Below are 27,598 nucleotides of genomic sequence, written 5' to 3' on the forward strand. Positions count from 1 at the left end.
GCAGCAGCATTTTCTCTTGGAGTTTGCCAAACTGTGAGAAAAGATTGAAGCAGCGGTGGAAACACCATCTGCCATGCTGAAAAAGCATGAGCAGGAAATTCAATTGTTGGACTGAAGCATAGAGGCAGTGGAGGAGAGGACTGCGACATCAGAGATCATGGCGGAGGTCTCGGGAGGAAGGATCCGAATGCTGGAAGAACAGATTCGGGTTCTTCAGGACTAAGTGGATGACCTAGAAAACAAAGGTAGCAGAAAAATCTTTCAGCTGGTAGGTCTTCCAGAATGCGAGGAAGGTGAAGACCTCATTGGTTTCCTGGAGAAGTGGCTCCCAAAGTTCCTGGGGCTGGAGTTGGAGTCAGGCTTGTTGAGTGTGGAGCGGGCCCACCAGATATCAATGTGCAGGTCTGGGATGGACCCGCACCCCTGTGCGATCCCAGTGTGACTCCTACTTTATAAAGAAAAACAGTTAGTGATTGAAACAGCAAGAAGATTCGACCCAGCAAGTATGCCCACACAAACTAAGTAGTTGGTGGACTTGTGTGAGGAGTTGGGATTAGTGGATGTGTGGAGGCACCTCCATGCTAATGGAAGAGACTTTACTTTCTATTCCAACCCACACCAGTGCCACACGCGAATTGACATTTTTTCTATGCCATCAGATCGTTTGGACAGAATACTGGCATGCAAAATTGGGAATATAGCTGTCCTGGGCCATGTGCCAGTGTATTTAGATGTTAAAATCAAGGGTGGTGGAATGGGTGCATGGCACTGGCGCATGGACCCATTCCTGTTCAGGGATAGCAAATTCGTTGAGTACATCCCAAGAGAGTTCAGGGCCTTCTGGGACATCAACTCTGGTACTGTGGGAGGCCACTAAGGCATATTTACAAGGCCTGATTATTTCATATTCAATGACTAGAAGGAGGCAGAGGGAGAAGCAACAACAGATGGCTGGAGCCCCGGCTGCAGGTAGCTGAGGAAGTATATTATAATAGGCCTTCATTGGTCAAGCTGCAGCGGGTCATGGCCCTCCGGGTGGCTCTCGACTCAATGCACACACTAGTGGCAAAAAAAGAGGTCTCCTTTGTTAAACAAAGACTGAGTTTGGAGATAAGCCAGGTAGATATCTAGTATATCTGGCTAGAGAGAAAAATGCTTCCCAATTTATTATGTCTGTTAGAGAGGAGGCTGGCACAGTTACCAGTGAGTTGAAGAAGATCAATGTTAGATTTAGGGAATACTTTGCAGAGCTGTATCGGTTGAAGGGAGGCGAACACGGTGCAGTGAGAATGCAGTCCTTTTTTGAGAACCTGGACCTTCTCAGTATAAACACGGAACAGGTCTCCCTGTTAAATGCGCCTGTGATGGTACAGGAGGTGCAGGAAGCGATAAAGCATCTCCACGGTGGCAAAGAACCAGGGCCAGATGGATTCCCAAGTGAATTCTATAAGGAATTCGTAAATGTGTTGGTGGAGCCAATTCTGGGGATTTATAGCTACTCATATGCACAGGATTGTCTGCCGCCTTCTCTTAGGGAGGCTAATATCTCCTCCATTTTAAAGAAGGGGAAAGACCCGAAGAATCTGTTTCATTTCAACCAATTTCGTTGTTGAATGTAGATTTTAAAATTCTATCCAAGATGCTGGCCCTGAGGTTGGAAAAGATGTTACCCTATATTATGAAAGAAGATCAGAGGGTTTTGTCAAGGGCCTTAGCTCCTCCAACAATATCAGGAGGGGACTGAACATAGTGCAAGTATGCCAGCAAAGATTGACCCCAGGTTTGGTGGTCACCCTCGACAAAGAAAAGGTGTTTGACCAGATAGAATGGCCGTACCTGTTTGGGGTCCTAGAGCAGTTTGGTCTGGGGGTAACCTCTGCCACATGGGTGGCAATATTGTATAATGCTCCTAAGGCGGCAATCATTACAAACGGCACTAAGTCAGATAACTTTCGTATTGGGAGAAGTAGTCGCCAGGGGTGTCCTCTTTCATTACTGTTATTCACCTTGGCAATTGAGCCATTAACTGAGGCTATTAGGAGGGATCCTGAAATAGTTGCACCAAGGGTGGGAATGGGAGAGCATAAGGTCACCCTATGTGCTGATGATGTCTTTTTGTTCTTGGCCAATCCAGAAGAGTCCGTACCTCGATTGATTCAAATAACTAATTTGTTTGGCAGTTGTTCGGGCTACAGGGTCAACTTTACAAAATCGGAAGCCAAGCCGGTGGGGGAATCAATGGAGGGGCCTGATCTGAAGGATGGAATGCTATTCCCATTTAGATGCTCCTCAAAAGGTTTTTTATATTTGGAAATTTTTATTCCCCCTGCCTTCCACTAGCTGTATAAAGCTCACTATGCACAACTACTGGAGAGGTAAAACAGGATTTGCGGCGGTGGGAGGGATTACTGTTATCATGGTTAGGCCGAATAGCACTAATTAAAATGAACGTTCTTCCTCGCCTGTTGTATCCCATGAGAATGCTCCCATTGTTGCTACCTAGACAAGCATTACGGAGGCTCAATGATTGGCTAGGGTCCTTTATTTGGTGTTGCAGGCGCCCCCTGAGTAAATTTACCAAATTGCAGCTCCCGTAGGGTGAGGGGGGTTTGGACCTTCCAGACTTGAAGAGATGTCAAATGTGCACTTTGTTAGCATATTTGGGTGACTGGGTATGGGGGGGGGGGAGGAATTCGGAGTCGATTGGCTTGACATTGAAGCCTCGCAGTCGGGATGTCCCCTAGTTAATCTATTATTTATGGATAAGATGAAATCCGCGACCGAGCAGTGTAAGAGTCCAATCATATTAAATACGGTGAAAGCCTGGAGGATAATGAGGCAAGATGAGAGCAATTGGCTTAAGACCTCAGCATTTACCTCATCGTTGGGAGCCCAAGGATTTAAACCTGGGGCAATGGACTCCAGCTTTAAATTATAGGAGAATAAGGGAATCTCTTGTTTGGGAGATTTATTCGAGGGAGAGGTCTTGATGTCATTTAGCCAGCTAAGTCAGAAATATGGATTGTCTAATAGGGATCTTTTCCAGTAGTTTCAGATAAGGGATTATATACAGAGGAAGACCATGCTCCTGGCTCAGTTTTAGAAGTAAGACGTGGAGAAATGAGTGCTCCGGTGTATGGGCGCTCTTTCAGTTAGTACTTTATATCATTTACAGAAGGGACGTGCCTTAGGGGACATGGAGGCACTCTGTCGGATGTGGAATCGGGAGCGACGAGAGGATATTTTATTGGCAGTTTGGGAAGATATATGGGAAAATGTAAAGAAAATTTCAATATGTAACAAAGCACAGACCATGCAATTGAAGATTTTACACAGGGCTCATATGGTGCCAGAGAGGCTAGCTACGTTCAATGGATGAACTTCCAGTCTTCCCAAATGTAAAATTAGTATATGCACTCTTACACACTGCTACTGGTCATGTTGTAAGATCCAGAGATACTGGAGTGCTATAGTAAGGGAGCTGAAGGGCATCCTGGGGATTGAAGTTAAAGTGGATCCAGTATTTCCTATTCTGAGGTTGCCAAGTTTGTCCTCTCTGGGGGAACACAGGAAGATACTGTGTAACATTCCTACCCACTGTGCGAGGAAGAACATTTTAATGAATTGGATGTTGGAAAAACTGCCAGGTCTTATGGGGTGCACCACAAAATGGAACAGTTTTACAAGATGTGGCAGCCCTTTCTAAATTATATTGATGCAGACTTATCAGCAATATTAATTAGGGCTGTGGTATAGCCGTGGGAAGTAGTCTGGGCACTTGTGTGGCCCTGGGAGGGGGAGGCTGGGGAAAAGAATATGGGTACAATGACTGGTGCTCCCAGGAGGGGAGCCTCAATGGAGGTGTGGTGAGTAAAATAGAATGAAGTAATGTGATATAATTTAATTTAATTTGAATTCAGTTTAATTTAATTTTTATTTAATTTGTTTGTAGTTTAGTTTAAGTTAAATAGATACGTTTCTTCTGGTAGAATAGTAGGTAGTTCATTATTAATAGTATCGTGATATGACATTGTTGTACTGTCTCTATCTTTCTGTATTTTGGTATTGTTCTTTTTTGTATATAAATGTTCTGTAAACGATTTGAAAAAGTTTCTAATGAAAATATTTACATAAAAAATACTTGCATTATATAGAACTTTTTTCATGACATGTCAAGTGCTTTACAGTCTGTTATTTTTGAAATATAGTCACTGTCATAATGGATTTAACAGTAGCTTTTCTATTGTCAAATAATAATTTCCATGAATCTGCAAGTGTACAACTATTGACTCAGTAGCTCTACTAATTGCTCGTTCATATATGCAATGTACAATCTATAATCCTGGGAGGCTTGCGAAGCCAAGCCTCAACTAGAATTTAAATATCTTACTGCTGTGTGAACAGAGCCAACTGGTTCATGGCTGAACCACTAGATGGAGTATGGGACAGCAGTGAGCATTCCACTTTTCACCTGATTCACCACTATCACCTGATGAAGGAGCGATGCTCCGAAAGCTAGTGAGCTTCCAATTGAACCTGTTGGACTATAACCTGGTGTTGTGTGATTTTTAACTTTAAGGGCGAAGGTACTGAAATATCAGTCTCATTGATGTAGCTACCAACTCGTGGTATCAGCTACTACCAAGTGCTAGTGGTTCAATATTTACTGTCTAGAAATCATTTCAACCCAGCTGAGGAAAGAAATATGATGCCAGAAAATGGCAATTTAGATTACTTACAGTGTGGAAACAGGCGCTTCGGCCCAACAAATCCACACCGACCCGCCGAAGCATAACCCACCCAGACCCATTCTGCTACATTTACCCCTTCACCTAACCCTACGGGCAATTTAGCACGGCCAATTCACCTAACCTGCACATTTTTGGATTGTGAGAGGAAATCGACGCAGACACGGGGAGAATGTGCAAACTCCACACAGAGAGTCGCCTGAGGCGGGAATTGAACCTGGGTCTCTAGCACTGTGAGGCAGCAGTGCTAACCACTGTGCCACCGTGCCGCCCACAATTCTGAGAATAAAATTGGTAAATATAGAAATAGCAGTAGGATTTTCCTTTTTCTGGTCATGTGCTTTTAATTTTGTGTGGATCAAAAAAATATGGACCCCCTTTCTAATTTCCACTTTCTTTCTAAATGTTAGCACATTTCCTGCTCTATTACTGATTTCAAGTTTTTTATTAATACTTTCAATCACCAGTCAGTACTTTTTTATTGTGCCATTTTATTGTCCCATTCCAAATCCAGACCTTCCTGTAGCCTCTCCATTTTGAGAGAATACATTCACACAACTTGACTAGACATTTATTCAGTCATCATTGAACATGTGGAATTCCTCAGTCAGTGAAAAAAAACTGCTGCAAATGTTGAAGAGCAGTTTTACTAATGTAAGAAGTTTTGGTCCACCTACTCACACAGTAATTATAGTTACCTCTGGACTTAATAACTAATAGGGAACTCTAAAGGGAGCTGTAAGAAGGATATCGAAATAATTTCCCCAAAGAGGAGACAATGGAACAAAAAGTAGAACAAATGGCCAGTAAAAAGACCAAAAACGGAAATGAGGCATGCATTTACCCTTCCTATATATTTGCATCCCTTGTTTTTTAGGAGATGGACATTTACAACTCAATGGGCAATGATTAATACAATTTTGTCACAGTTTCTTAAGATTTATTCTGTTTCTTTTACAGGCACCTTGGCTTTGGGAAACAAGGCACTGTTGGTACAGCTATCCCTACCAGGTAACACATTAATTGACATGTTGTATGCACTTCTGTTAGTCATTGTAATATTGACGATGAAGATACTTGGTAGCAAGAATAATAATGTTTTCCATAGGTTTCAGCTTTATGTGCAAACTATACAGATTTTGTTTGAGTAGCAATAAATGTTTGACAATCATAGGAGAATTTTGTTATTGCAAAATCAGTTAGTAGGTACTTTGTTGCTGTTGCAACATGATAGCTGAAGCTTCTCATGTTGAGACTAGCAGATATGAAGAATCAATTCTCAGAATTGTGTTGCAAGCCTGCACATAAATTGCTGTGTTCAAGTATTATATTCGAACAGTATAGCGAATCAACCTGGAATTTCTTGATGAGCAGTGTCATTGGGTGAATCACTACTTTCATAAGTGCATGTATAATTAGAAATTGAAAGAAGAATGATAGAATTGGACAGAGTAAATGTGGATTTATGAAAGAGAAATCATATTGTTGGAGTTCTTTGAGAATATTACTTTTAGCATTGATAAAGGATCTGTGATCTGAAGTATTAAATTTTCAGAAGGCTTTTGATAAGGTCCCACAAAGAAGATTAGTCAATAATTTTAGACGGTATGGGACTGGAAGAAATGTACTAGTATGGATTGAGAATTGATTAAATCATAAAGCAAAGAGTAGGAATAAATGGATCATTTTCAGGATGGTAAGCTGTTACTATAGGAATACTGCAAGGAACAGTGCGAGGTCTATAACTTTCACAGTCTATAAAAATGATTTGGATGTGGGGGCCAATTTTTGTTTTATTATTTGTTCATTTTGTAGAATGTTGGTGTCACTGGCTGGCCAGTATTAGTTGCCTATCTCTGTTTGCCCTTGAAAAGATGGTGGTAATTGCAATATTTCAAAATTTACTGATGCCATTATGCTACAATATAACTACCATTTGATGAATTTGGTGAAGGGTGGCACATTTCATTGAACAGGAGGACCCTGGGAGGGGATCCTGCCACTTCCTCATCTCTTCCTTAATTAAGTCTGGGGCAGGAAGTTTTGAGGACAGCCTTCCCAGCTCACTGCCAATTGAGACTCATAAATAGACAATTAGTATCCTATCAAGTGCCCCAGCCTACCGCTTTTGTAGTTCATCCAGCAATTTGAATATAACCAGGAAATTAGAATCTCCTCAGTTTGAGAGCTGGCTGGACACAGTCAGTTTTAAAAAAAGAGAGAAAAACAAGAAAATATGGCCAGATTTAGAATCTCCTCAGTCAGAGGACTAACCCCAAGCTGACTGGCCACAGCCTGTGTCTACTGTGGGTTTTCTTTTGGAAAATCTGTGGGAGAGATACCAGGAAGAAAGACCAAAAAGAAAACTTGACCATAGAGTCATAATGACGTACAGCACAGAAACAGACCCTTCGGTCCAACTCATCCATGCTGACCAGATATCCTAAGTAAATCTAGTCCCATTTGCTAGCATTTGGCTCATATCCCTCTAAATATTTCCCATTCATACACCCATCCAGATGCCTTTTAAATGTTGTAATTGTACCAGCCTCCACCACTTCTCCTGGCAGCTCAATCCATGCACACACCACCATTAGGTCCCTTTTAAATCTTTCCACTCTCACCTTAAACCCATGCCCTCTGGTTTTGGACTTCCCCACCCTGGGGAAAAGACCTTGTCTATTTACAAAGTTAAAAATCTCACAACACCAGGTTATAGTCCAACAGGTTTAATTGGAAGCACTAGCATTCAGAGCACCGCTCCTTCATCAGGTGGTTGTGGAGTACACAATTGTAAGACACAGAATTTATAGCAAAAGTTTACAGTGTGATGTAACTGAAATTATACTTTGAAAAATACCTTGATTGTTTGTTGAGTCTTTCATCTGTACAAATACCATGATATTTTCACTCTTTCATGTGTAAATCACAAAACCTTTTTCTAAAGTTACATTCTCAGGTTAACTGAAACAATTGGTGTTAGCCAGACAATATATTGAAGGTATTAGCCCTCCTGTGTTCTCTGTCTGTGCCATAATGTTTAGACTGATTCGAATCTAAAAAGTGAGATAACAGAGTCTTACATGAATCTTGTCTATTTACGCTATCCATGCCCCTTATGATTTTATAAACCTCTATAAAGTCACTCTGATGCTCCAGGGAAAATAGCCCCTGTCTATTCAGTCTCTCCCTGTAGCTCAAACCCTCCAACCCTGGCAACATCCTTTTAGAATTACTTGCATGTTTCTGGATGTGGGGAGCAGGAGTGTTCCGTGTTTAGAGACAGTGAACTAGCATTTGGAAGAGGGCGGGACTGCTAAGAGGCCATTCAGAGGCTGGTAGTCCTTCAGTGATTGGCAGCACACCTGGGAAGAAATTGATGCTCAGTTCTTGGACTGAACCCACAAGATGCTCAGTATTGCCTTTGGAATGGATTCCCTCTTTCTGTTAAGTGTGGTGTGGGAATTGCACTGGTGGAATTTTATAGGGGCCTGAATGGCATTCACCATGGTGATATTGGTGGCTGAATTGTGTGAGAAGTCTGGTGAGATCTATCTCAACATTGGGAGCACTCGCTGTTCTTTTTATGCACATGTTCAGTGGATGTTTCTCAACTAGCCAAGTTTTTCACTAGACAGCAACGAGTTACAAACTAAAGGGGATTATTGCTTGTTAAATGTCTAAATAATGCTACAGAGCTGAAAATATGTTGCTGGAAAAGAGCAGCAGGTCAGGCAGTATCCAAGGAGCAGGAGAATCAACTTTTCGGGAATGAGCCCTTCTTCAGCCTTCTTCCTGCTCCTTGGATGCTGCCTGACCTGCTGCGCTTTTCCAGCAACACATTTTCAGCTCTGATCTCCAACATCTGCAGTCCTCACTTTCTCCTCCTAAATAATGCTACAACTCATCTTGTTAAGTTTCACCTTCCTAACTGACCCCACATGCCGAACAATCGAGACTTCAAGTATACTTGACCTGAAAGTCAAGGCAGATACCTGATAATTTCAGCTCTACCACTACTCGAAGGACATTGGGCGCTAATATCTCAGAGAATACTCTGAGGTTACAAATTTGTACATCTCTTACCCGCAGACATTAGCATCCAACGTACACTGGCCTTTAAGAATGCTCGTGTACTCCTCTGCACTTCATTGCTGCACCTCAGGCTGCAGCTGTAGCTATCATTGTAATGCTGCTGCAAGAACACTGTATAGCCAGCTCATGGACTAGACCAGACTGCATCTCCGTTTTGTTCACTTGCTATCATATCACTCACTCATTCTGAGCCTACTGGGATGCTCACAGAATCTTTGCATTGCCTTACCTTGCCTTTTTGTGCTTTGCCCTCAGCCAGCGATACCAGGCTTACTGTACTGATGTATTGCTGTCCGCTTTAGTGCAGCCACAAAAACAGGAAGCTCGTCATGGTTGTCAGCAGTGCTCAGTCAAGTCATGGGACATATCTTTCATAAAGGAATCCCAACACAATATGCTGAGGGCAGCCTCCAATATCAGTGCAGAGGCTTGGAAATGGAAATGTGCTGTCTACATATGGGGTGAGGATTCAACTGTCAATCAACTCATCACCCTCTTGACCCTTTCTGCCCACTATGGGTTATTTTTCTCCTAAAATGATAAAGGGCAGTTATTAACGGAGATGAGAGTGGGTGGCACAGCTCTTACTTTTGCTATCGGTGGGGAGATGTCCCGAGTGAGTGAGCAGGCAGCAGAGGGCAAGCACGGTTAGTGCTGTTGGGGGTTGCCATGGGTGACAGTAAGTGAGGGAAGGTGTTGCATGTGTTACTGAGGGTGGTAGAGCATGAGCCATGGTGGGAGATGGGTGGAGCAGCAGAGATCTAGTGAATGTGATGTATCAGAGAGAAGATGGTGATACCTACACTGGCCAAGTGGAGAATGTCATTGACCTTCTTCCCACAATATTATACATTCCTCCAGATGGCTGAGACTGCACTGACCCATACCATGGCCTGGTGTCATGGTCTTATCTTCTGGTCCTGTGGGAAGACAACATTCCACCTATGCAGCACCATATCCAGCAGGACCTCCAGGTCCCTGGCCACAAAGAGGTATGCCAATTTCCCCTTGTCTCCCATGTCTGGGCAAGTGTCAGGAACCATATAGGACAGCTCCAGTCTGATAATGCTCATCCAAGTGCACAACTGCTTTTTAAAGTTGGCACCTGATTGGGCCAATTGTGGAATATCCTGCTAGGCAGGTTGTTCCGGGAATGGCATGTGGTAAGATTGGGCTAAAATTTGACATGAGAGGTGCTATAGAGGTGGCGTAGGTTATTAATGAGGCAAGTTTCATAGCAAAGTACTGAGGATGATTCAAAGCATCTGCAAAGGAATATAGACAGGTTGAATGACTGGGAAAAGAACTTGGCAGATGGAATATAATGTGGGAAAATGTGAGGTTATGCATTTTGACAGGAAGAGTAGAGGAGCTGACTTTTATTTAAATAGTAAAAGACTGCAGAAAGCTGCATTGCAGAGTAATTTGGGAGCGCATAAATCACAAAAAGCTAGTATACAAGTTTAGCAGGTAATAGAGAAGACAAACAGATTATTGCCTTTTCTTCACAAAGGGAATGGAGTTCTAAAAATAGGGAAATCTTGCTAAAATTATAAAAAGCACTAATCAGACCATAGCTGAAATACTGTGAAAAGTTTCAGTCCCCTTATTAAAGGAAAGATAAATTGATATTGGACGCATTTTAGAGAATATTTGCTGGGTTGATCCCAGGTGTGGAGGGATTATCATATGAGAAGAGATTGAATAGGTTGGGATTGTACTCATTGAAGTTTAGAAGATTGAGAGGAGACCTTATTGATACATCCAAGATTCTTAAAAAGCTTGACAAGGTAGGTGTGGAAAGTTGTTTCTCCTTGTGGAAGAGTCCAGCACTAGAGGTCATAACCTCAGAATAAGAGGTCACCTATTTAAGACAGAGTTGAGGAGGAATATCTTCTCTCAGATGGTAATGAATCTATGGAATTCTTTACCACATTGGGTTGTAAAAGTTGGCTAATTAAATATATTCAAGGTTGAGATAATAAGATTTCTAATTACTAAGGGAATCAAGGGTTATGAAGAAAAGGCAGAAAGTTGGAATTGAGGATTATAAGATAAGCCATGATCATCTGTTGAATGACAGAGCAGGCTTGATGAGTTGAATAGCCTGTTTCTGTTCCTACATACTATGATCTCATTATAATGTGGTGAGAAAATGCACTAGGCCTCATGGTCAAAAACCCTCCAAAATAACTCGACACAACTGACACTTCGCCAAAATAAGTGCAAGATTCATCCCTTTATAAAATGTTGACACTCCCAATAACTAAGTTAGAAACATCATGTTGTTAACGAAACAACCAGTTTCTGAAATCTACATACATTCATTTTTATTTATTTTGCTCCAGCATTACTTCAAAGTTGACAGCTAATTCTGCTCCATCATGTTAATTTGTGCATGATCAATCTTTGCCTTACAACTGTATTGATGATGATCTCTCACTGGCGACCATACTATTAAAACTATAGAAAATATATTAATAACACCAGAGCATTAAAAATATAAATTTCCAGTCCCAGTTTAAAGTTTAAGTCAAAATATAGTGTGCCATTGATAAAAGGGTATACTGTGGATCTTTTGGAGATAGAAACGGTGAAGCAACAATGAGAATAATTATTTATTAATATCTTACAGCCCGATTGAGAGTCTGAGCTTATTTGACTAAGTTTTTTTTATTTATTGTGCCCAGAATATATCCCATTTATCATGATTTGAGAAGTAACATTTAACTGCAAATTTTTGATATTACATTAATATTTGAAACATAAACATTGCAACAACAAATACTGTTTTATTTGGTAATTTATTGAACTGTTGTGATTATAACATGCGTAGACACTTTGTAATTTTCAATTACACGTTGTTGTGACAATATAACAAATTCCTGAAGCAATTACAATTTGAAGCTGACATATTTTTAAAAGACTTTTAATGTAATTACATTCTATGCAATGAGATATATAATCCCAAATACAAAAGGGCCATTAAAATTTCCGAGACTGCTGTTTCTAGACAGTACAGATTTTAAAATGTCAAAGCTAAATATTTTATCAGACTACAGTTTTAGATAATGACTAAATACTGTACTTTATTTGATTTAATATAAATCCATATAAATAGATTAAAATCCATATTCAATGTGAAGTTGTGGCATAGTGGTAATGTCACTGAACTGGCAATCCAGAGGCCCACACTAATGCTGTGTGGACTCAGATTCAAATCCCTCCATGACAATTGGTGTAATTGACATTATTTATACATCTGAAATTAAAAGATGGTCTTTATAATATTGACCATGAAGCCAGCGACAACCGCCATAAAAATCCATCTTGTTCACAAATGCCCTTCAGGGAATGAAATCTGCCATCCTTATCTACATATGACACAGGCATTATAACGATCAGTAGCGTTGTAGATAGTGCAGAAGGTTGTCAAAAGATACATTGAGATATAGGTAAATTGCAGATATGGGCAGAGTAATGGCAGATGGAGTTGAATTTGTGTAAGAGTGAAATGCTACACTTTGGCAGAATAAATATTAAGGAAAAGTATACAGTTCAGGACCCTGAACAGCATTGATGTCTAGAAGGATCTTGATGTTCAAATCCAAAGCTCCCTGAAAGTGGCCACACAATTAGATAGGGTGGTGAAGAAGACGTATGGCATGCTTGCCTTAGTTGGTCAGGGAATTGATTGCAAGAGTCAGGTTGTCATGTTGGAGCTTTATAATACTTTGGTTAGGCCACACTTAGAATACTGCAAACAATTCTATTTGCAACATTACAGGAAGGATGTGGAGGCTTTGGAGAGAGTGCAGAAGAGGTTTACCAAGATGCTGCCTGGATCAGAGTGTATGAACTATAAGGAGAGGCGAGAAAAACTCAGGTTGTTTTCTCTGGAGGGGTGGAGGCTGAGGGGAGACTTGATAGAAATCTATAAAATTATAAGATGCATTGATAGTGTTGACCGTCAGAATCCTTTTCCCTAAGTTGAAATGTCTAATACTAGTGGCATGCATTTAAGGTAAGAGGGGAAAAGTTTAAAGGAGGTGTGACGGGCAAGTTTATTACAGAGTGGTAAGAGTGTAGAATGTGATACAATAGGGGTGTTTAAGAGACTTTTAGATAAGCACATGAATGTGCAAGGAATGGAGGGATATGGACCAAGGGCAGGTAGAAGTGATTGGTTTAATTTGGCATCATGTTTGGCACAAAATTGTGGGCTGAAGGGCCCGTTCCTGTGCTGTACTGTTCTATGTAATATGTATCCAGATCCACAGCAAGATTGTTGGCTCTTAAATGGTCTCTGCAATCGTTCAAAAGCCACTCAGTTTTATCAAACTACTAGAGAAAAGACAGAACGGGAGATATTCGGATGACCAACCATCTTTGACCTTAGCACCAGAAACAAGAATGACACACCCAGCCATATCAACTATGTAATGTCCTCCTTATCAGCATGTAAGGGGCTTGTGCCAAGTTGAGAGAGCGATGCTACAAAGTAATGAAGCAACCACTTTATAAGGTCATACTTACTGCATCATACCTGAGCTCTCTACAAAGTGCAATTCAAGAGTGCGATGGAATACCTCCACATGCCTGCATAAGTGCAAAGTCACATGACACCAGGTTATAGGTGAATATGCATGAGAGAGCAGGGCTCTGAAAGTGTATGATTTCACATAAACCTGTTAGACTATGATCTGGTGTCATGTGACTTCTGACTTTGTCCACCCCAGTCCAACACTGGCACATCATTGTATGAGTGCAGCGGCAGCAGCATTCAAGAAGCTTGATACCATCCATAACAAATCAAGTCACTTGGTTATTCATCTGGATAAGCAATATGCACTATTTAATTATTATACTCAGCTTAATATCTGTTTTACACTATATAACATGCTCAAAGTACAAGCTATGGTAGGAAAAGAGAGCAGCAATGTATTATTCACTTTGAAAAATCAAAAACATAATACATAAAAACAGAACTAATTTCAAAGTACTCTGTTAAGCATGAGTAATAGGATAGTGATGAAAGTTCCATCACAACACTTGCTAATAAAGGTTAATGTCAGAGTAACATTACTTCATAAACAAACAAATGTAAAAGACACATCAGCCTCCAAGTCCAATTCGCTTCACTGGTATTAGCGTAGGTTTGTCTGGAATGTGCCCAATAATAAATAGTTACAATGTCCAAACTGTAGATTAGGCTTTTACCAACTCTTTAGTAAATTGCAAATTATTACAAGATATTTGCGGAAAAAGACACAGTGGTAAAAGGAGGTTTAAAATTTACTTTAGGATCTCAGAAAGAGTAACAGAAAGAGGGGCTGAGGTTATACAGGAAGCAGGGCTGCTTTTCTGTTATTATTATCAATCTAAATAACATCACACCTTCTCACAATACATTCCACCTGCTGTCTTGTTGCCTACTCAAATGATGTGTCTATATCTCTGTGTGTTCTCCTCACAGATTACATTCCACCTAACTTCGTATCATAAGCAAACTTGGATACTGTGATGAACAGTCATCTAGACATGAAACTTTAGCTTGCTCTCTCTCCATGGATGCTGCCTGACCTGCTGGGATCTCCAGCATATTTTGCTTTCAATTCAAATTCCAGCATTTGTAGTAACTTGCTCCTACATTGGATATATTTCTCTCAATCTCAATGTCTATGTCAGTAATATAGACTGTAAATAGCAGAGGCCAGAATACCAATTCTTGTAGCATTCCATGAATCACATCTTGCCAGCTTGAAAGAGACACTTGTCTCTACTCTTTTTTTCCTGTCCATTACCAATCTTTCATTCATGCTAATATATAACCTCAACTCTATAAGCCTTCATCTTGTCTATTAACATTCAGTATGGTACTTTCTTGAGTACCTTTTGGAAGTACAAGTAAGTATATATGCTGGGCCATGACTGATACACAGTTGGGACCCCATTATTTTCATTTGGGCTTTTCAAGGTCACTCAGGATTATAGAATTGATCAAAAGAGGAAGGAGGGGTGGGAGTGAGATGTAGATTAGATTTAGATTTATTGTCACATATATATAAAAAAATACAGTGGAAAGTTATTTTTGCATATTATATGCAAAGTGTCACCACATTATGATGGGAGACTTGACATGGGGAGAATTGTTTTTAAGTTTATGATACTCACTAGGAACAGACTGGAGTAGTATAGAATAGAAATTTACTGTCACGTGTAGTTTTACATGAAAAATACAATGAAAAGTTTTATAAGTCACCCCTCCGTGGCACCCTCATCAATGACAGAAGTCACACATAATAAAGAAATGTAAAATTAAGACAAAGTTCATCACAGTTCAGTTAATGGGTCCTGTGCTTGGGGAAAGCCAGTTAAGGAACGATGGAATACCCTGAAGATGCAACCAGGATGAGAATGCCATACCGGTCTGCTGGAATACTGAGTAAGGAGCCTGCACCAAAGAAGACTACCACCCAGGCCAAGACCGCCACCCCAGGCCAAGACCGCCACTCCTGGACAAGATCACCTGCTGGGCTGCCGGAATGCCTGGACACTTAGGCAAAGAAGAGTTCCACAGAGAGACTGTCCAGAAGCATGCACATAACCCAGAATTCAGTGCTGTGAATCTGTGGCTGGTTATTTAAACATTCACTGCATCCCATATGACTTCAGGATTTCGAACACTAACTGCATACAGGAAGACCTGCATATTATGATTTCATCTCCACTACTTAAAGCAACATTCAAACATACAAAACGAAGGAACAGTTAGGAGCCAAAGGCAATTTTGTGCCAGAACAGAATCTAAGAGGTTAAAGACTGCAGTTCATTTTTGTGATGACTATCTGGATATTCTGTTCTTGTGATGGGAGAATGTGGGAAGATATACTATTCCCTAGCACCATGAGCAGGAAGTCAACTGGGAACACTAAGGCAACACAGTTAATGGCAATACAAAAGATCATCAGCAGGAGCCTGGTGCACGCACTTGGATATGATACAGGAAGTTGATCAATGATCTGAGCAGTGCAGGAAAGGTGGTTATCATGGCATATTCACCAACACTCTGCTACATGCCCATCATTCATCCTTCACAAGCACACCAGTCCTCATCCCACATTACCTTGCAGGTATATCCTGTCAGTCCATGCTCACATCCTTGTTTGACCATCCACCACTGACTTTGACCGTCATTATCATATGATGTTATGCCCCTTCCTCGTGGTCAATGTTTTGAATCAATTTGGTAAACATATGTCATGTTTCTTTTTTTGCTCTCTGTACACGAAGAGTCCACAGAACACAGAGGAATGGCAGAGAACTGAACTAGAACATAGAAAAATACAGTACAGAATGGAGCCTTCAGCCTACGGTGTTGTGCCGAGGATTAATCCTAATGTAAAATAAAATAACCTTACCTATGCACCCCTGAATTCACTGCTGTCCATGTGCATGTCTAGCAAGCACTTAAATGTCCCTAATGACTCTACTTTCCCTAATGAACTCCAACAATCCCACAGCTAACACATGGAGAAGAGCAGACACTGTCAATCAGTGGAGTCTCAGTGTACGTGGTGTCAGACAGGGATTTACAGGGCATCTGTAGAGATCTTCCAGCTACCTAATGACAACACATGGCATGTGCATGTCTAGCAAGCACTTTAATGTCCCTAATGACTCTACTTTCCCTAATGAACTCCAACAATCCCACAGCTAACACATGGAGAAGAGCAGACACTGTCAATCAGTGGAGTCTCAGTGTACCTGGTGTCAGACAGGGATTTACAGGGCATCTGTAGAGATCTTCCAGCTACCTAATGACAACACATGGCATGTGCATGTCTAGCAAGTACTTAAATGTCCCTAATGACTCTACTTTCCCTAATGAACTCCAATCATCCCACAGCTAACACATGGAGAAGAGCAGACACTGTCAATCAGTGGAGTCTCAGTGTACCTAGTGTCAGACAGGGATTTACAGGGCATCTGTAGAGATCTTCCAGCTACCTAATGACAACACATGGTATGCTATGCAATCTTGACTTGATATCAACAGTGAGTGAAATTTGTTGATGTGCAGGATAATAATCCCCATATCCTTATCTTGAAAGTACTTATTCACAGCTTTTAACTCCCATGGGATTTTTGCACATCCCATTTGTGGTAGTTCAGGTCATGGAAATCATTAGTGGTTCTCCAGAGGAGGTCACACACTGTCAGTATGCACTATCAAAGTACTAGTGCACATCAGGTGCCAGCTGAGATGCTCCAACTTTGGCTTGGCACTAAGACAGAGAGCCACATGTGGCTCTGAAGACTCAGGTCAAGCATGCTGACTGTGTCAAGCTGCATCTGTGTGCTCATACTCTACTTTGAAGCTTCATGTCTCTGAGTAGCAGCCCGTTGCTCGTGCAAGCCCTGCTGTTTCCATACAGTCACACCCAGAGATCAGCGTTCCAAAGCATACATCAGACCAATGAACCTCTGAAACATAGATGGCACCTCCAAAGTTTGTGAACACATCTTTTAGCACCATTACTGTGAACAAACTCTTTTGCATGCAACTCTGAAAGCAGCTGTGAGTACTGAGTACATCTTGACATCTTCCTGTCATGGCTTCAGTTCCCTCAATTACTACAATCTTTTCACTTCATTTTCAGTAGTGAGCTCCAAGATATTTGGGAAGCCCACTGAGTCAAAGATAAAGACAAAACTCACATTACCATAATACTAACTGACTGAATAACATTTCAGTAGACAGTTGGCCTCTTCAGCTGGGAGTTGCATATAGGAAACCTAACACGATGGGGTGAAATGCAGAAATGGTTGGAACCAGTTTTCCAACATGCCTGCATTTACCTACCCAAATTAAAATCTATGTCTTCAACCGCATTAAAATTCTTTGAATATCTTTTCAGATCAGAAAGAGAACTTTTTAAAATTGTTAACTGGATATTGATACAAATAATTTTTCCCGACAAAATGAGCCAATTCTGAAGTAGAAGTATTTCTTCTGAACGTTCATTTATGTTTAAATACTCCATGACATTTTATTTTCATTATATTGCTTTTGTTAAAGTTTTCTGAACTTTTCCCATTCCCTTGCCTGGTAAATATTTTTCCGTCATAATGTATTTCTCCAACTTGGAAAATGCTTTCATTTAAGAGTATTCAGGGAAATCGATTTTTTTTTAAAAAACAGCAAGGGAGAAATGGTTTTGGTGCATCACCACATAGCAAATACATTGATTTTCTTGAAACATATAAATGCAGAATAATAATGTATGATAACAATTGTCCACATTATGAAGTGCTAAATATCTGTGTTGATAAGACCAACTTTCTAATTTATTGCTAGACTTTTTATTTCTTTCTTCTTAATTTTTTTTCGCTACGAACTTTTACTTAAGAATCTGTATCTAGGTCCCGTTGTCCTTCATATGGTGCCATAAGTGGCCATTTGTAAACCTTTCACCATACTTGTGTGAGTACATGTGACAATAAAGCTAATTTTAATTCCAATGATCAAACTGAGGAATTGCCACTCATGAATTTTACAGCCAGTCCTTTTCGCTATTTATTGTATCATTTTTCTGACCTGATAAGTCCACTATGTATTCAATATTAACTTATTTTCTTTTCTCAATAGGCTCTAACCTCTGATCTCCATTACTATTACATTATGGAGCTGGCATTCTACTGGTCTTTAATGTTCTCTCAGTTTACTGATATCAAAAGAAAGGTAAGAACATTGCACATGAATCAAAGATACAAAGAAACTTTCAGCTCAGAAGGAGACCATTTGTCCTATTATGGCTATTATGGAAGAGCAGTTGTGTTTAGTTCTAGTTTCCCAGCTTTTTGTTCATCGTCCTCAGATATCTATTAACTCAAATTATTCATGAATTCTGTTTCCATGTAGAATATTCCAGACTACAGCAACAAAGTGAAAAGACTTCTCATCTGCATCCTAGACCTTTTACTAATGATTTTGAATCCTTGTCTTCTAGTTATTCAACAGAGAATTTTTTTTTACTATTTACTCTACCAATATCTGTCATCAGGTCACTCCATAGAACAATTCTATTTCACCCTCTCCTGACAATTAAGTTTCTTATCATTAGTAACATCTCAGTAAGCCCTATTACACTTTTGAATGACTTTACATTCTTCATGGTGTGGTATTGTCCACAGTAATCTCACTAGTGTTAAATTCTACTCCTTTACTTATAACCCCCGGTAACCCATTTTCCATATTTTTCATGGTCAGCGATGTGTAAATGTTGACCCAAAGGCTGAATGGATGTGGTGTTGAATTTTCCAGGAAGATGTGACCTGAAAAGTCAGATGAGACCGGGTGTGGGAGCATGAAGTTGCACAAAAAGCCTTTGGGCCAGTGTCTATTCCAGGGAAGAGATACATCAGATGTGAAACATTAGCTCTTTTTCTCCACAGATTCTGTCAAATGTGCTGAATTTCTCCAGCTCTTTCTGTTTTACCCCAGCAAACTGTTTCCATATTGTTTCTAAAGTGTTTGAGCTTAGTCTAACATTGTTGTTAATATTCCCTTGCATCCTCTCTTTGTTTGCCATATATTTTTTATTCTGTCTTGCATATTTCACAATTTTGCTGATTGTTAACTGAATCTTTCTTGTGCCATTTGTCTATGCCTTCTTTTGCTGTTTTATTTTTAACTTTTATTTCCTTTCCTTTAGGGCAAATTAGCTTTGTGGTTGTCCAACTTTCTCCTTCAAAGAAATATGTCTAGTTTTCACATGAATTCTCCATTGTTTTGTAACTGTTTTAATCTAAGCTACCTTCTCTAATCTGCTGATACAACATCCCTTGTGACATCACTTAAATTAACTTTATATCAGTTGAGCATTTTTAACTCTTTTTGTGGTCTCTTTCCATCATTACTTTAAACTGAATAAGTTGAAACACTTTTAGTAGAATTCTTACGAGAACAAACGATGAAGAACTAGAGGCGTAGACTTAGGGTGGGGGAGAAAGATTTAAAAGAGACCTAAGGGGCAACCTTTTCACACAGAGAGTTGTGTATGTATGGAATGAGCTGCCAGAGGAAATTGTGGAGGCTGGTACAACTGCAACATTTAAAAGGCATCTGAATGGGTATCTGAGTAGGAAGGGTTTAGAGGGATATGGGCCAAGTGCTGGTAAATGGGACTAGGTTAATTTAGGATACCTGGTCGGTATGGATGAGTTGGACCGAAGGGTCTGTTTTCGTGCTGTACATCTCTGTGACTCTAAGACTGTATGATTTACACTGATTTTGTGAAAAAATCCAATGAATGACAATTAAACAATGCTATGAATTTGTTTAGTCACTGTCTTGTTTAAATAAAAAATAATTAAAACATTAGGATCATAAGTTTTTCTGTTATATAAAATACAACAGAGTAGATATAATTAAACAAATTGAAACTGTCCGATACTGTTATTTTCACAAAATAAAAATGTATTTGTTAAGTGCTGTCAAAATCTGTGTTAAAGGGTAATTTGGAACAAATCTTGCAGATTTGCATTGGGTAGGATATATACAAAAAATAATTTTAGTGCTCAGTCATACCAGGAGTACTGACAGAAGCAAAACTGAACTTTTCCCACTTTAAACTGGCATCAATGAACCAATTTGCATCTGTACTACGTTCTGGTGGTGACTGCAAATGAATTGACTTCCGAGTGGTATAGTATGTCCAGTCTGATCCAATCCCTGACATAACCTGAACAGCAATTGCATCTGTTTGATTGCCAGCAGAAGTCAGTTATTATTACCAGCATGGGTCAGACCATAACATGTGTTGTGAGGAAAAGGGACAAGGATAGATTTTCTGAAAGCAGTAAGTTGAAGCTTATTATTATCCATTTGTAGAATAATTAATGATCTAGAATGCTGCTAAATCTGATGTAGACCATTAACCATCGAAAAATAGCAGCAGGAGTGGTGCATTCTCACCTTCGAACCTGCCCCACCATTCAACATAATCATGGCTAATCATCTAACTCTGTACTTTGTTCCTGCTTCCTCCTCATGAGCTTTGAGCCCTTTAGTCCTCAGAATATATCTAACTTGCTCATGAAAACATCCAATATTTTGGCTTCAACCACTTTCTGTGGCAGACAATTCCACTGGCTCACCACTCTGGCTGAAGGAATGTCTTCTTGCCTCAGGCCTAAGTTGCAAACCCTGTATCCTTCGACTGCGACTCCTGGTTCTGGACTCTCTGGTCATCAGGAACATTGTTCCTGCATTTCCTATGTCTAGCTCTGTCAATCCTGCCATCCCAAGAATCAGTCTAGTAAACCTTTGTTGCACCCACTCCATTGCAAGAACATTGTTCCTCAGACAAGGAGACCCAAACAACACACAATATTCTCACCAAGGCTTTGTACAATTGTGGCAAGACATCACTGCTCTTGTACTCGAATCTTTTTGTTATGAAGGCCAACATACCGTTTACCTTCTTCACCACCTGCAAGCATCATTTCAGCGACTGATGTACAAGGATACCCAGATCTCATTACACCCCCCTCTTTCCCCATCTATCACATTCGGATAACAATTTTCCTTACCGTTTTTGCTACTAAAGTGGGTAACCTCACATTAATCCACATTATACTTTTATCTGCCATGCATTTGTCTACTCACTCAGCCTGTCCAAGTTACACTGAAGCATGACTGCATCCTCTCACAGTTCACCCTCTCACTCAATATTATGTCATCTGCAAACTTGGAGGTTTTGCAATTAATTCCATTATCTAAATCATTAACATATATAATGACTAGCTGGGGTCCAAGTGCTGATTCCTACAGTACCCTTCTAGTCAATGAGTGACACTTGCATAAAGACCTATTTCTTACAACCTTTTATTTCCTTTCTGCTAACCAATTCTCTATCAAGTTTGTACACCAACCCTATTCTTTTATGTGGGACTTTAAAAGCAAAATCCATTAGAACATATGAAAGTTCAGTGAGGCATCCAGCTGTCAAACAAGATGTCAATGGCCTGGTCTGTCAAGAAAATGTTATAAAGCATTTATGTCTGTCTCACCTATACATTCCACCAGTTTTACTTGCTAAAGTGTTTGAAATCTATAAAAGCAACACTGTTGTTGGTGATTTGATAACAATTACTGATCAAACAGTGTAGAAACATATTAAGTGCAAATAATATGTCCTTCAGGTCATAATAGGAAATTAGCAATTAAGGAAGATTGAAACATGACAGGAAGATCTACATTAATATTTGATGGATTGACCATTGCTTTTGTCAATATGTCTTGATTAATAGCATACAGTAAGTGTATGCTTTATAGGGACATATCTTTTTCATTGGCATGCTTAAAATTTTGGTTAATCTACTGCCACACAATCATTTTTTAAAAAATATTCAGCAGTACGCAGTTCTCAGCCATAAATCACTCAGACTCCTTGTATGTGGTACTGCTAAATGCTCATACATGATAACCTGAATGAATAATATTGTACAACTTGCTATTACTTCCATTGTCCTGCTTACATGTTCTAAACAATATGGTGAGAAATTTGGAAAAATCAAACAAGATGCCCAGTGAGGACTTTTTTGACATTGAGATGTAAAGGTCCTATTTTCCAACCGCGCCTTGGATTCCAAGATAAGATACTCACTAATGAGCATTGAGAGAGGTTGAGTGCTCAGTGTGCTCATTGGAATGTAAAAGAATGAGATGAAACATGTAAGATTTCTAGAGGGCTTAACAGGATAGATACAGAGAGGTTGTTTCTCCTTGTTGGACAACCTAGAGCCAGAGTAAGCAGTTGCCTATTTCCAATATTAGTCCAAGACATTGGCCACTTAGGGCAACCATAATCAAGGGGTCCATTCCTCTACAGTTGAGTGAGACCACAGTCCGCCCTGTGCATTCAGTGTACCAGTCCAGGAATTCAGGCTAAGTCAGTCGCCGAGCAGATTCCAGGTTTCTGGCAGGCTTTCAAGTGCTCGTGACTTGGAGCATTTCTTCCTTGAAATGCTGTGGAGAAGTGGCAGTGAAGTGCTCATCAGCAGGTGCTACCAACTCTAATTTAGCAAAATTCCAGCAAATTTTAATGTAGCCAAATCTAGAGGGTTGTTGATGGATTCAAGAGGCAGCCTTGCCAGTGCATCCTCTGAGGCATCTGTGCTCTTCCTCAGAAATGGAGGAGGAATTGTCTTGTGTCATGGCTCTCTTGACCACTGAGACTGTGGTGATGCCACTGGTATCTGCGTGGAGACAAAACAAAGAATGTATCACGGTCAAGGGCTCGAGATTATAGCATGTTAAGAGTACACTAACATTGTGGGGTAGTGTGAGAGTAACGCAATAATAATCAATGCGTCTTCCTTGGTTGCCCAGCCAAATGTCTTCAAAGACCTGGGTCTTGCCATTATCAGCCAAGATCCACTTCTCACAGAGAAAAGGAGCCAATTGTCAATAAGCCCACCAAGTGTCCTGGTCATCTTGTCTCTGTTATGGGTTGTTTCTCTTGGAATTAGAGAAGGAGAGGGATTGAGTAGGATGAAAGTGGGTGGCACTTGGTACTGCTTCAGGTCAGGGTAAAGTGTTAAAGTGTCCTATGCGCTTAGTAGGCAGTGCAGAGACCATGCACAGTTAGTAATAGAGTCTTGGGACTGGAAAATACATGAGGCAAAAAGCTGCATGCAGTAGTGAAAATGGCAGAGAATGAGCCTTGGTGGGAGGTGGGTGTAATAGCAGAGAAGGAATGAATATGGAGTAACATAGGTAAGATGGTGGCACTTACCCTGGCAGAACAAAGATGGTCCATTGACCTTTTTGCAGCATAACTGCACATTTTTTCAGACTGCCATGACTACACTGGCCTAGATGGCAACTTTGTACAAGGCTGACAGGATCTGGTATCATGGCCTGCCCATCATGAGTTAAATGATGTTCCTCCTCTGTTCTACCGATCTACCAGTATCTCCAGGTCCCTGTCCACAAAGCAGGGCATCAATTTCTTGGGACAAGCGGGGTGACATAACAGTGTTGTACCTCAAGCTTATGGAGAGAAAACCTTCCTGAATCTTAATGAAAATGACACTTAGCTGATTTCTAATAAGATTCAGCCCTAAGTTTTCGACAATTGTTTGGCTTTATCTCTCTGTCTGTAAGGAGAAAGTGAGGACTGCAGGTGCTAGAGATCAGAGCTGAAAAATGTGTTGCTGGAAAAGTGCAGCAGGTCAGGCAGCATCCAAGGAGCAGGAGAATCGACGTTTCGGTCATAAGCCCAAATGAGGAATGAGGAGGGTGTGCCAAGCAGGCTAAGATAAAAGGTAGGGAGGAGGGACTTGGGGGAGGGGCATTGGGAATACGATAGGTGGAAGGAGGTAAAGGTGAGGGTGATAGGCTGGAGAGGGGTGGGGGCGGAGAGGTCGGGAAGAAGATTGCAGGTCAAGAAGGCGGTGCTGAGTCTGAGGGTTGGGACTGACATAAGGTGGGGGGGGAGGGAAAATGAGAAAGCTGGAGAAATCTGCATTCATCCCTTGTGGTTGGAGGGTTCCTAGGTGGAAGATGAGGCGTTCTTCCTCCAGGCGTCGTGTTGCCATGGTCTGGCCTGCATGTCCTTGGCGGAGTGGGAGGGGGAGTTAAAGTGTTCAGCCATGGGGCGGTTGGGTTGGTTGGTGCGGGTGTCCCAGAGGTGTTCTCTGAAACGCTCTGCAAGTAGGCGGCCTGTCTCCCCAATGTAGAGGAGGCCACATTGGGTGCAGCGGATGCAGTAAATGATGTGCGTAGAGGTGCAGGTGAATTTGTGATGAATATGGAAGGATCCCTTGGGGCCTTGGAGGGAAGTGAGGGGGGAGGTGTGGGCGCAAGTTTTGCATTTCTTGCGGTTGCAGGGGAAGGTGCCGGGAATGGAGGTTGGGTTGGTGAGGGGTGTGAACCTGACGAGGGAGTCGTGGAGGGAGTGGTCTTTCCGGAACGCTGATAGGGGAGGGGAGGGAGATATATCCTTGCTGGTGGGGTCTGTTTGGAGGTGGCGGAAATGACGAAGGATGATACAATGTATCTGGAGGTTGGTGGGGTGGTAGGTGAGGACCAGTGGGGTTCTGTCCTGGTGGCGATTGGAGGGGCGGGGTTCAAGGGCGGAGGAGATGCAATGGAGGGCATCGTCAACCACGTCTGAGGGGAAATTGCGGTCTTTGAAGGAGGAGGCCATCTGGGTTGTTCGGTATTAGAATTGGTCCTCATTGGAGCAGATGCGGCAGAGGCGAAGGAATTGGGAATATGGGATGGCGTTTTTACAGGGGGCAGGGTGGGAGGAGGTGTAATCTAGGTGGCTGTGGGAGTCGGTCGGTTTATAGTACATTTTTGACAATTCCTTATTCCCCCAAAATAACTTCTTCTGTTTAACATCTTAGGAAGCCGCATTCATGTTTGCTAATCTCTTTTTGTCAGTATTTAAAGAAGCTGTCAGTATTTGTTTTTATGTTTCATGCTAACAATATTCTATCTTCTCCCTCATTACCAAATTTTTGGTCATCTTTTGCTTGTTTCTCAAATTCTCCCAATCCTCAGGCTTGTTTTTGTTCTTGGCAGCACTAGAAGTCTCTTCAGTGAATACAATTCGTATTCCCTTTAGTATGCTAAGGATAGATCACTTTTCCAAAGAAGTTTTATTTATCAAAGGAATATGCACTCATTGAAAGTTATGAATTTTGAAAAAATTTTTGTTGATGTTTATTTATCATCAGACCTTTTAAACTAATTTCACAATCTATCAGTTACATCTCATTCCTGTGCCTGTTTAAACTTAGTACTCTAGTTTCAAACTAACATTCATCACTCTCAAATTCAATGGGCAGAATTTTCACAAGTTATATCTAAGTGCGGAGGCATGCATGTTAAGTGGCAACTAATATTCCCCATCCCTCTCCTCGATTGCCCACCAATTAACTTATTAGGACCTGATATAGGTCATTCTGCTGTAACGCTGTTCCTCTGCAACCTCGCGCTATAGAAAATCATGCTGTAGAAAATCGCTAATAGAAAATCTCTCTACCTCTTCAGTGGAAAGTGCGTGTTGTACAAACAACATCCACAATTTGTCAATCGCATTATAGTCAATTTGCGCTGACAAAATGCACGTTATAGCAGAACCTGTAGGTGAGCAAAGGCAAGTATACCAGTCGATGATTGCTCCTTAGTGGATCCAGCACTGAGAAAGTTTTTATTTCTTACTTCCCATGGAATGGGAGTCACAGGATGAGTGGGTTAGAGGTCAGATGTAAGTGCAGGATTGACGTTCAGAGGGCACCCTCTTGCCCATCATCTATTCTTCATATTCCCCTGAGATTGAGAACATTTGAGACCTTCTACCCGGAAGGTCAGTCAAATTGGTTTCCCATTTGGAGAAGTAGCCACCTGACTTGCCATTGGGGAAGTATGTGATCAAGAAGGAATGAACTGAGCCTCTTTACTGACCATTAATTAACCATTTAAAGGGTTTAATAGATGGTAAGCCAAAGAATTCACTCATGGATCTTCTCACCCAGCACTTAATCACAAATGGGGTGAGAGGAAGGTGAGTTTCTCTCCAGAGCTATTTTGTCCACTTCTTATCACATCCCTTGCCACTTTCATAGAGGGAATATTGCACCTACATTGAAATATTATTAGGATAAATGGTTTGCAATGGTTCAAAAAGTGGGTTACTTAGAGGAAGTGTTTTTTTAAATGTTGATTCTGGCCATTGCACTTACATTTGCAAAGAAAAACATATTGTGGCAAATGTGAGGTGAGGATATGTAATTAGGATTTTAACCATTTGATCAAAATTTCACTATATTTCTCAAAATAAAACAAAGTGACTTACCTTCTTCCAGGCAGCATATCCAATTGTTGGTACTGTACTTTTGAATGCTATTATTAAACAGGAAATCTAATAGCATCTGGAACAGTATCTGCTCTATCAGCTCCCAAGAGTAATTTTGGAGATAATTATACTGAAAACACCAAAGACAGCAGGAGGAATATAAAAGAACAAAAGACATCTAATTGAAATTCCAAGTTCATTCAATCTGAAGTAACTTTATTTTAAATAATGAACACATGTAGGCTTTTACAGAACATTATCACAGTGTATGTTTCATTACCTCCCACTGTTGAAAAGTTTATCACAACCTTGCAGCTTGGCAATGTCGCACTTAATCATGCTTGGCTACTGTTCAACATTTCATACATTTTAATATTTTTGTATGCACTTTGTGTACTAATCTGTAATTATTTCAAACCTTTCCTCCTTGCTGTTACATTAATACTAGGTACTGACGGCATGGAAATGTTTGTTCAAATTTTACATGACATTTATTCTTACTAGTTATGTTTTCAGAGCAGATGAACACAATTCCATTAGATTTATACTTTCAATTTTTGTGAGTGAAAATCCCAGAACATAGCCACATTTGTTGTGACCATCAGTTTAAGTAATTAATTAAGTTGATCTTGATCATCAGCCTTCCTACGTTAAATAGCATTTTTACTACTATTGCATGAAAACCTTGTCAGTGCATAAGCATTTTCTGCACACCACATTCGTTATGTTCCATGATGTCAAGTTTTATGTTTACGTAGTATCCTTTTGTGCTAAACACTGAAAATTGAATCATAGAAATTTGATTTTGCTCATAGCAACAAATGATATAAGACACATTAGGCTTGATTTGCACTCTTCTGCAACAGACCAAACTTTTTT

The 27,598-nt window shown here is 40.6% G+C and overlaps 1 protein-coding gene and 1 long non-coding RNA gene across 5 annotated transcripts in view; one reads left to right on the forward strand and one right to left on the reverse strand.

The window, feature by feature from the left end:
* Positions 1-27,598, forward strand: part of cers6 (ceramide synthase 6) — a 255,237-nt gene that overhangs the window by 189,073 nt on the left and 38,566 nt on the right. For both annotated transcript variants that reach the window (XM_043693925.2, XM_043693926.2), the window contains exons 5-6: positions 5,709-5,759; positions 18,496-18,588. In XM_043693925.2, the coding sequence (XP_043549860.1) occupies positions 5,709-5,759; positions 18,496-18,588 (144 nt within the window). The remainder of the gene's footprint in view (positions 1-5,708; positions 5,760-18,495; positions 18,589-27,598) is intronic.
* LOC148149638 (uncharacterized) overlaps positions 22,343-27,598 on the reverse strand; it is a 62,091-nt gene continuing 56,835 nt past the window's right edge. For 2 of the 3 annotated variants that reach the window (XR_015757702.1, XR_015757701.1), the window contains exon 3: positions 22,343-23,108. This is a non-coding gene — a long non-coding RNA (uncharacterized LOC148149638). Of the gene's footprint in view, positions 23,109-27,002; positions 27,497-27,598 lie in introns of those variants that run through there. The other variant, XR_015757703.1, reaches the window with a different exon arrangement.

Source organism: Chiloscyllium plagiosum, unplaced genomic scaffold, assembly GCF_037043375.1.
Source record: "Chiloscyllium plagiosum isolate Xiang-an unplaced genomic scaffold, Cpla_swu_hap1 HiC_scaffold_7, whole genome shotgun sequence".
NCBI classification, from domain to species: Eukaryota; Metazoa; Chordata; class Chondrichthyes; order Orectolobiformes; family Hemiscylliidae; genus Chiloscyllium; species Chiloscyllium plagiosum.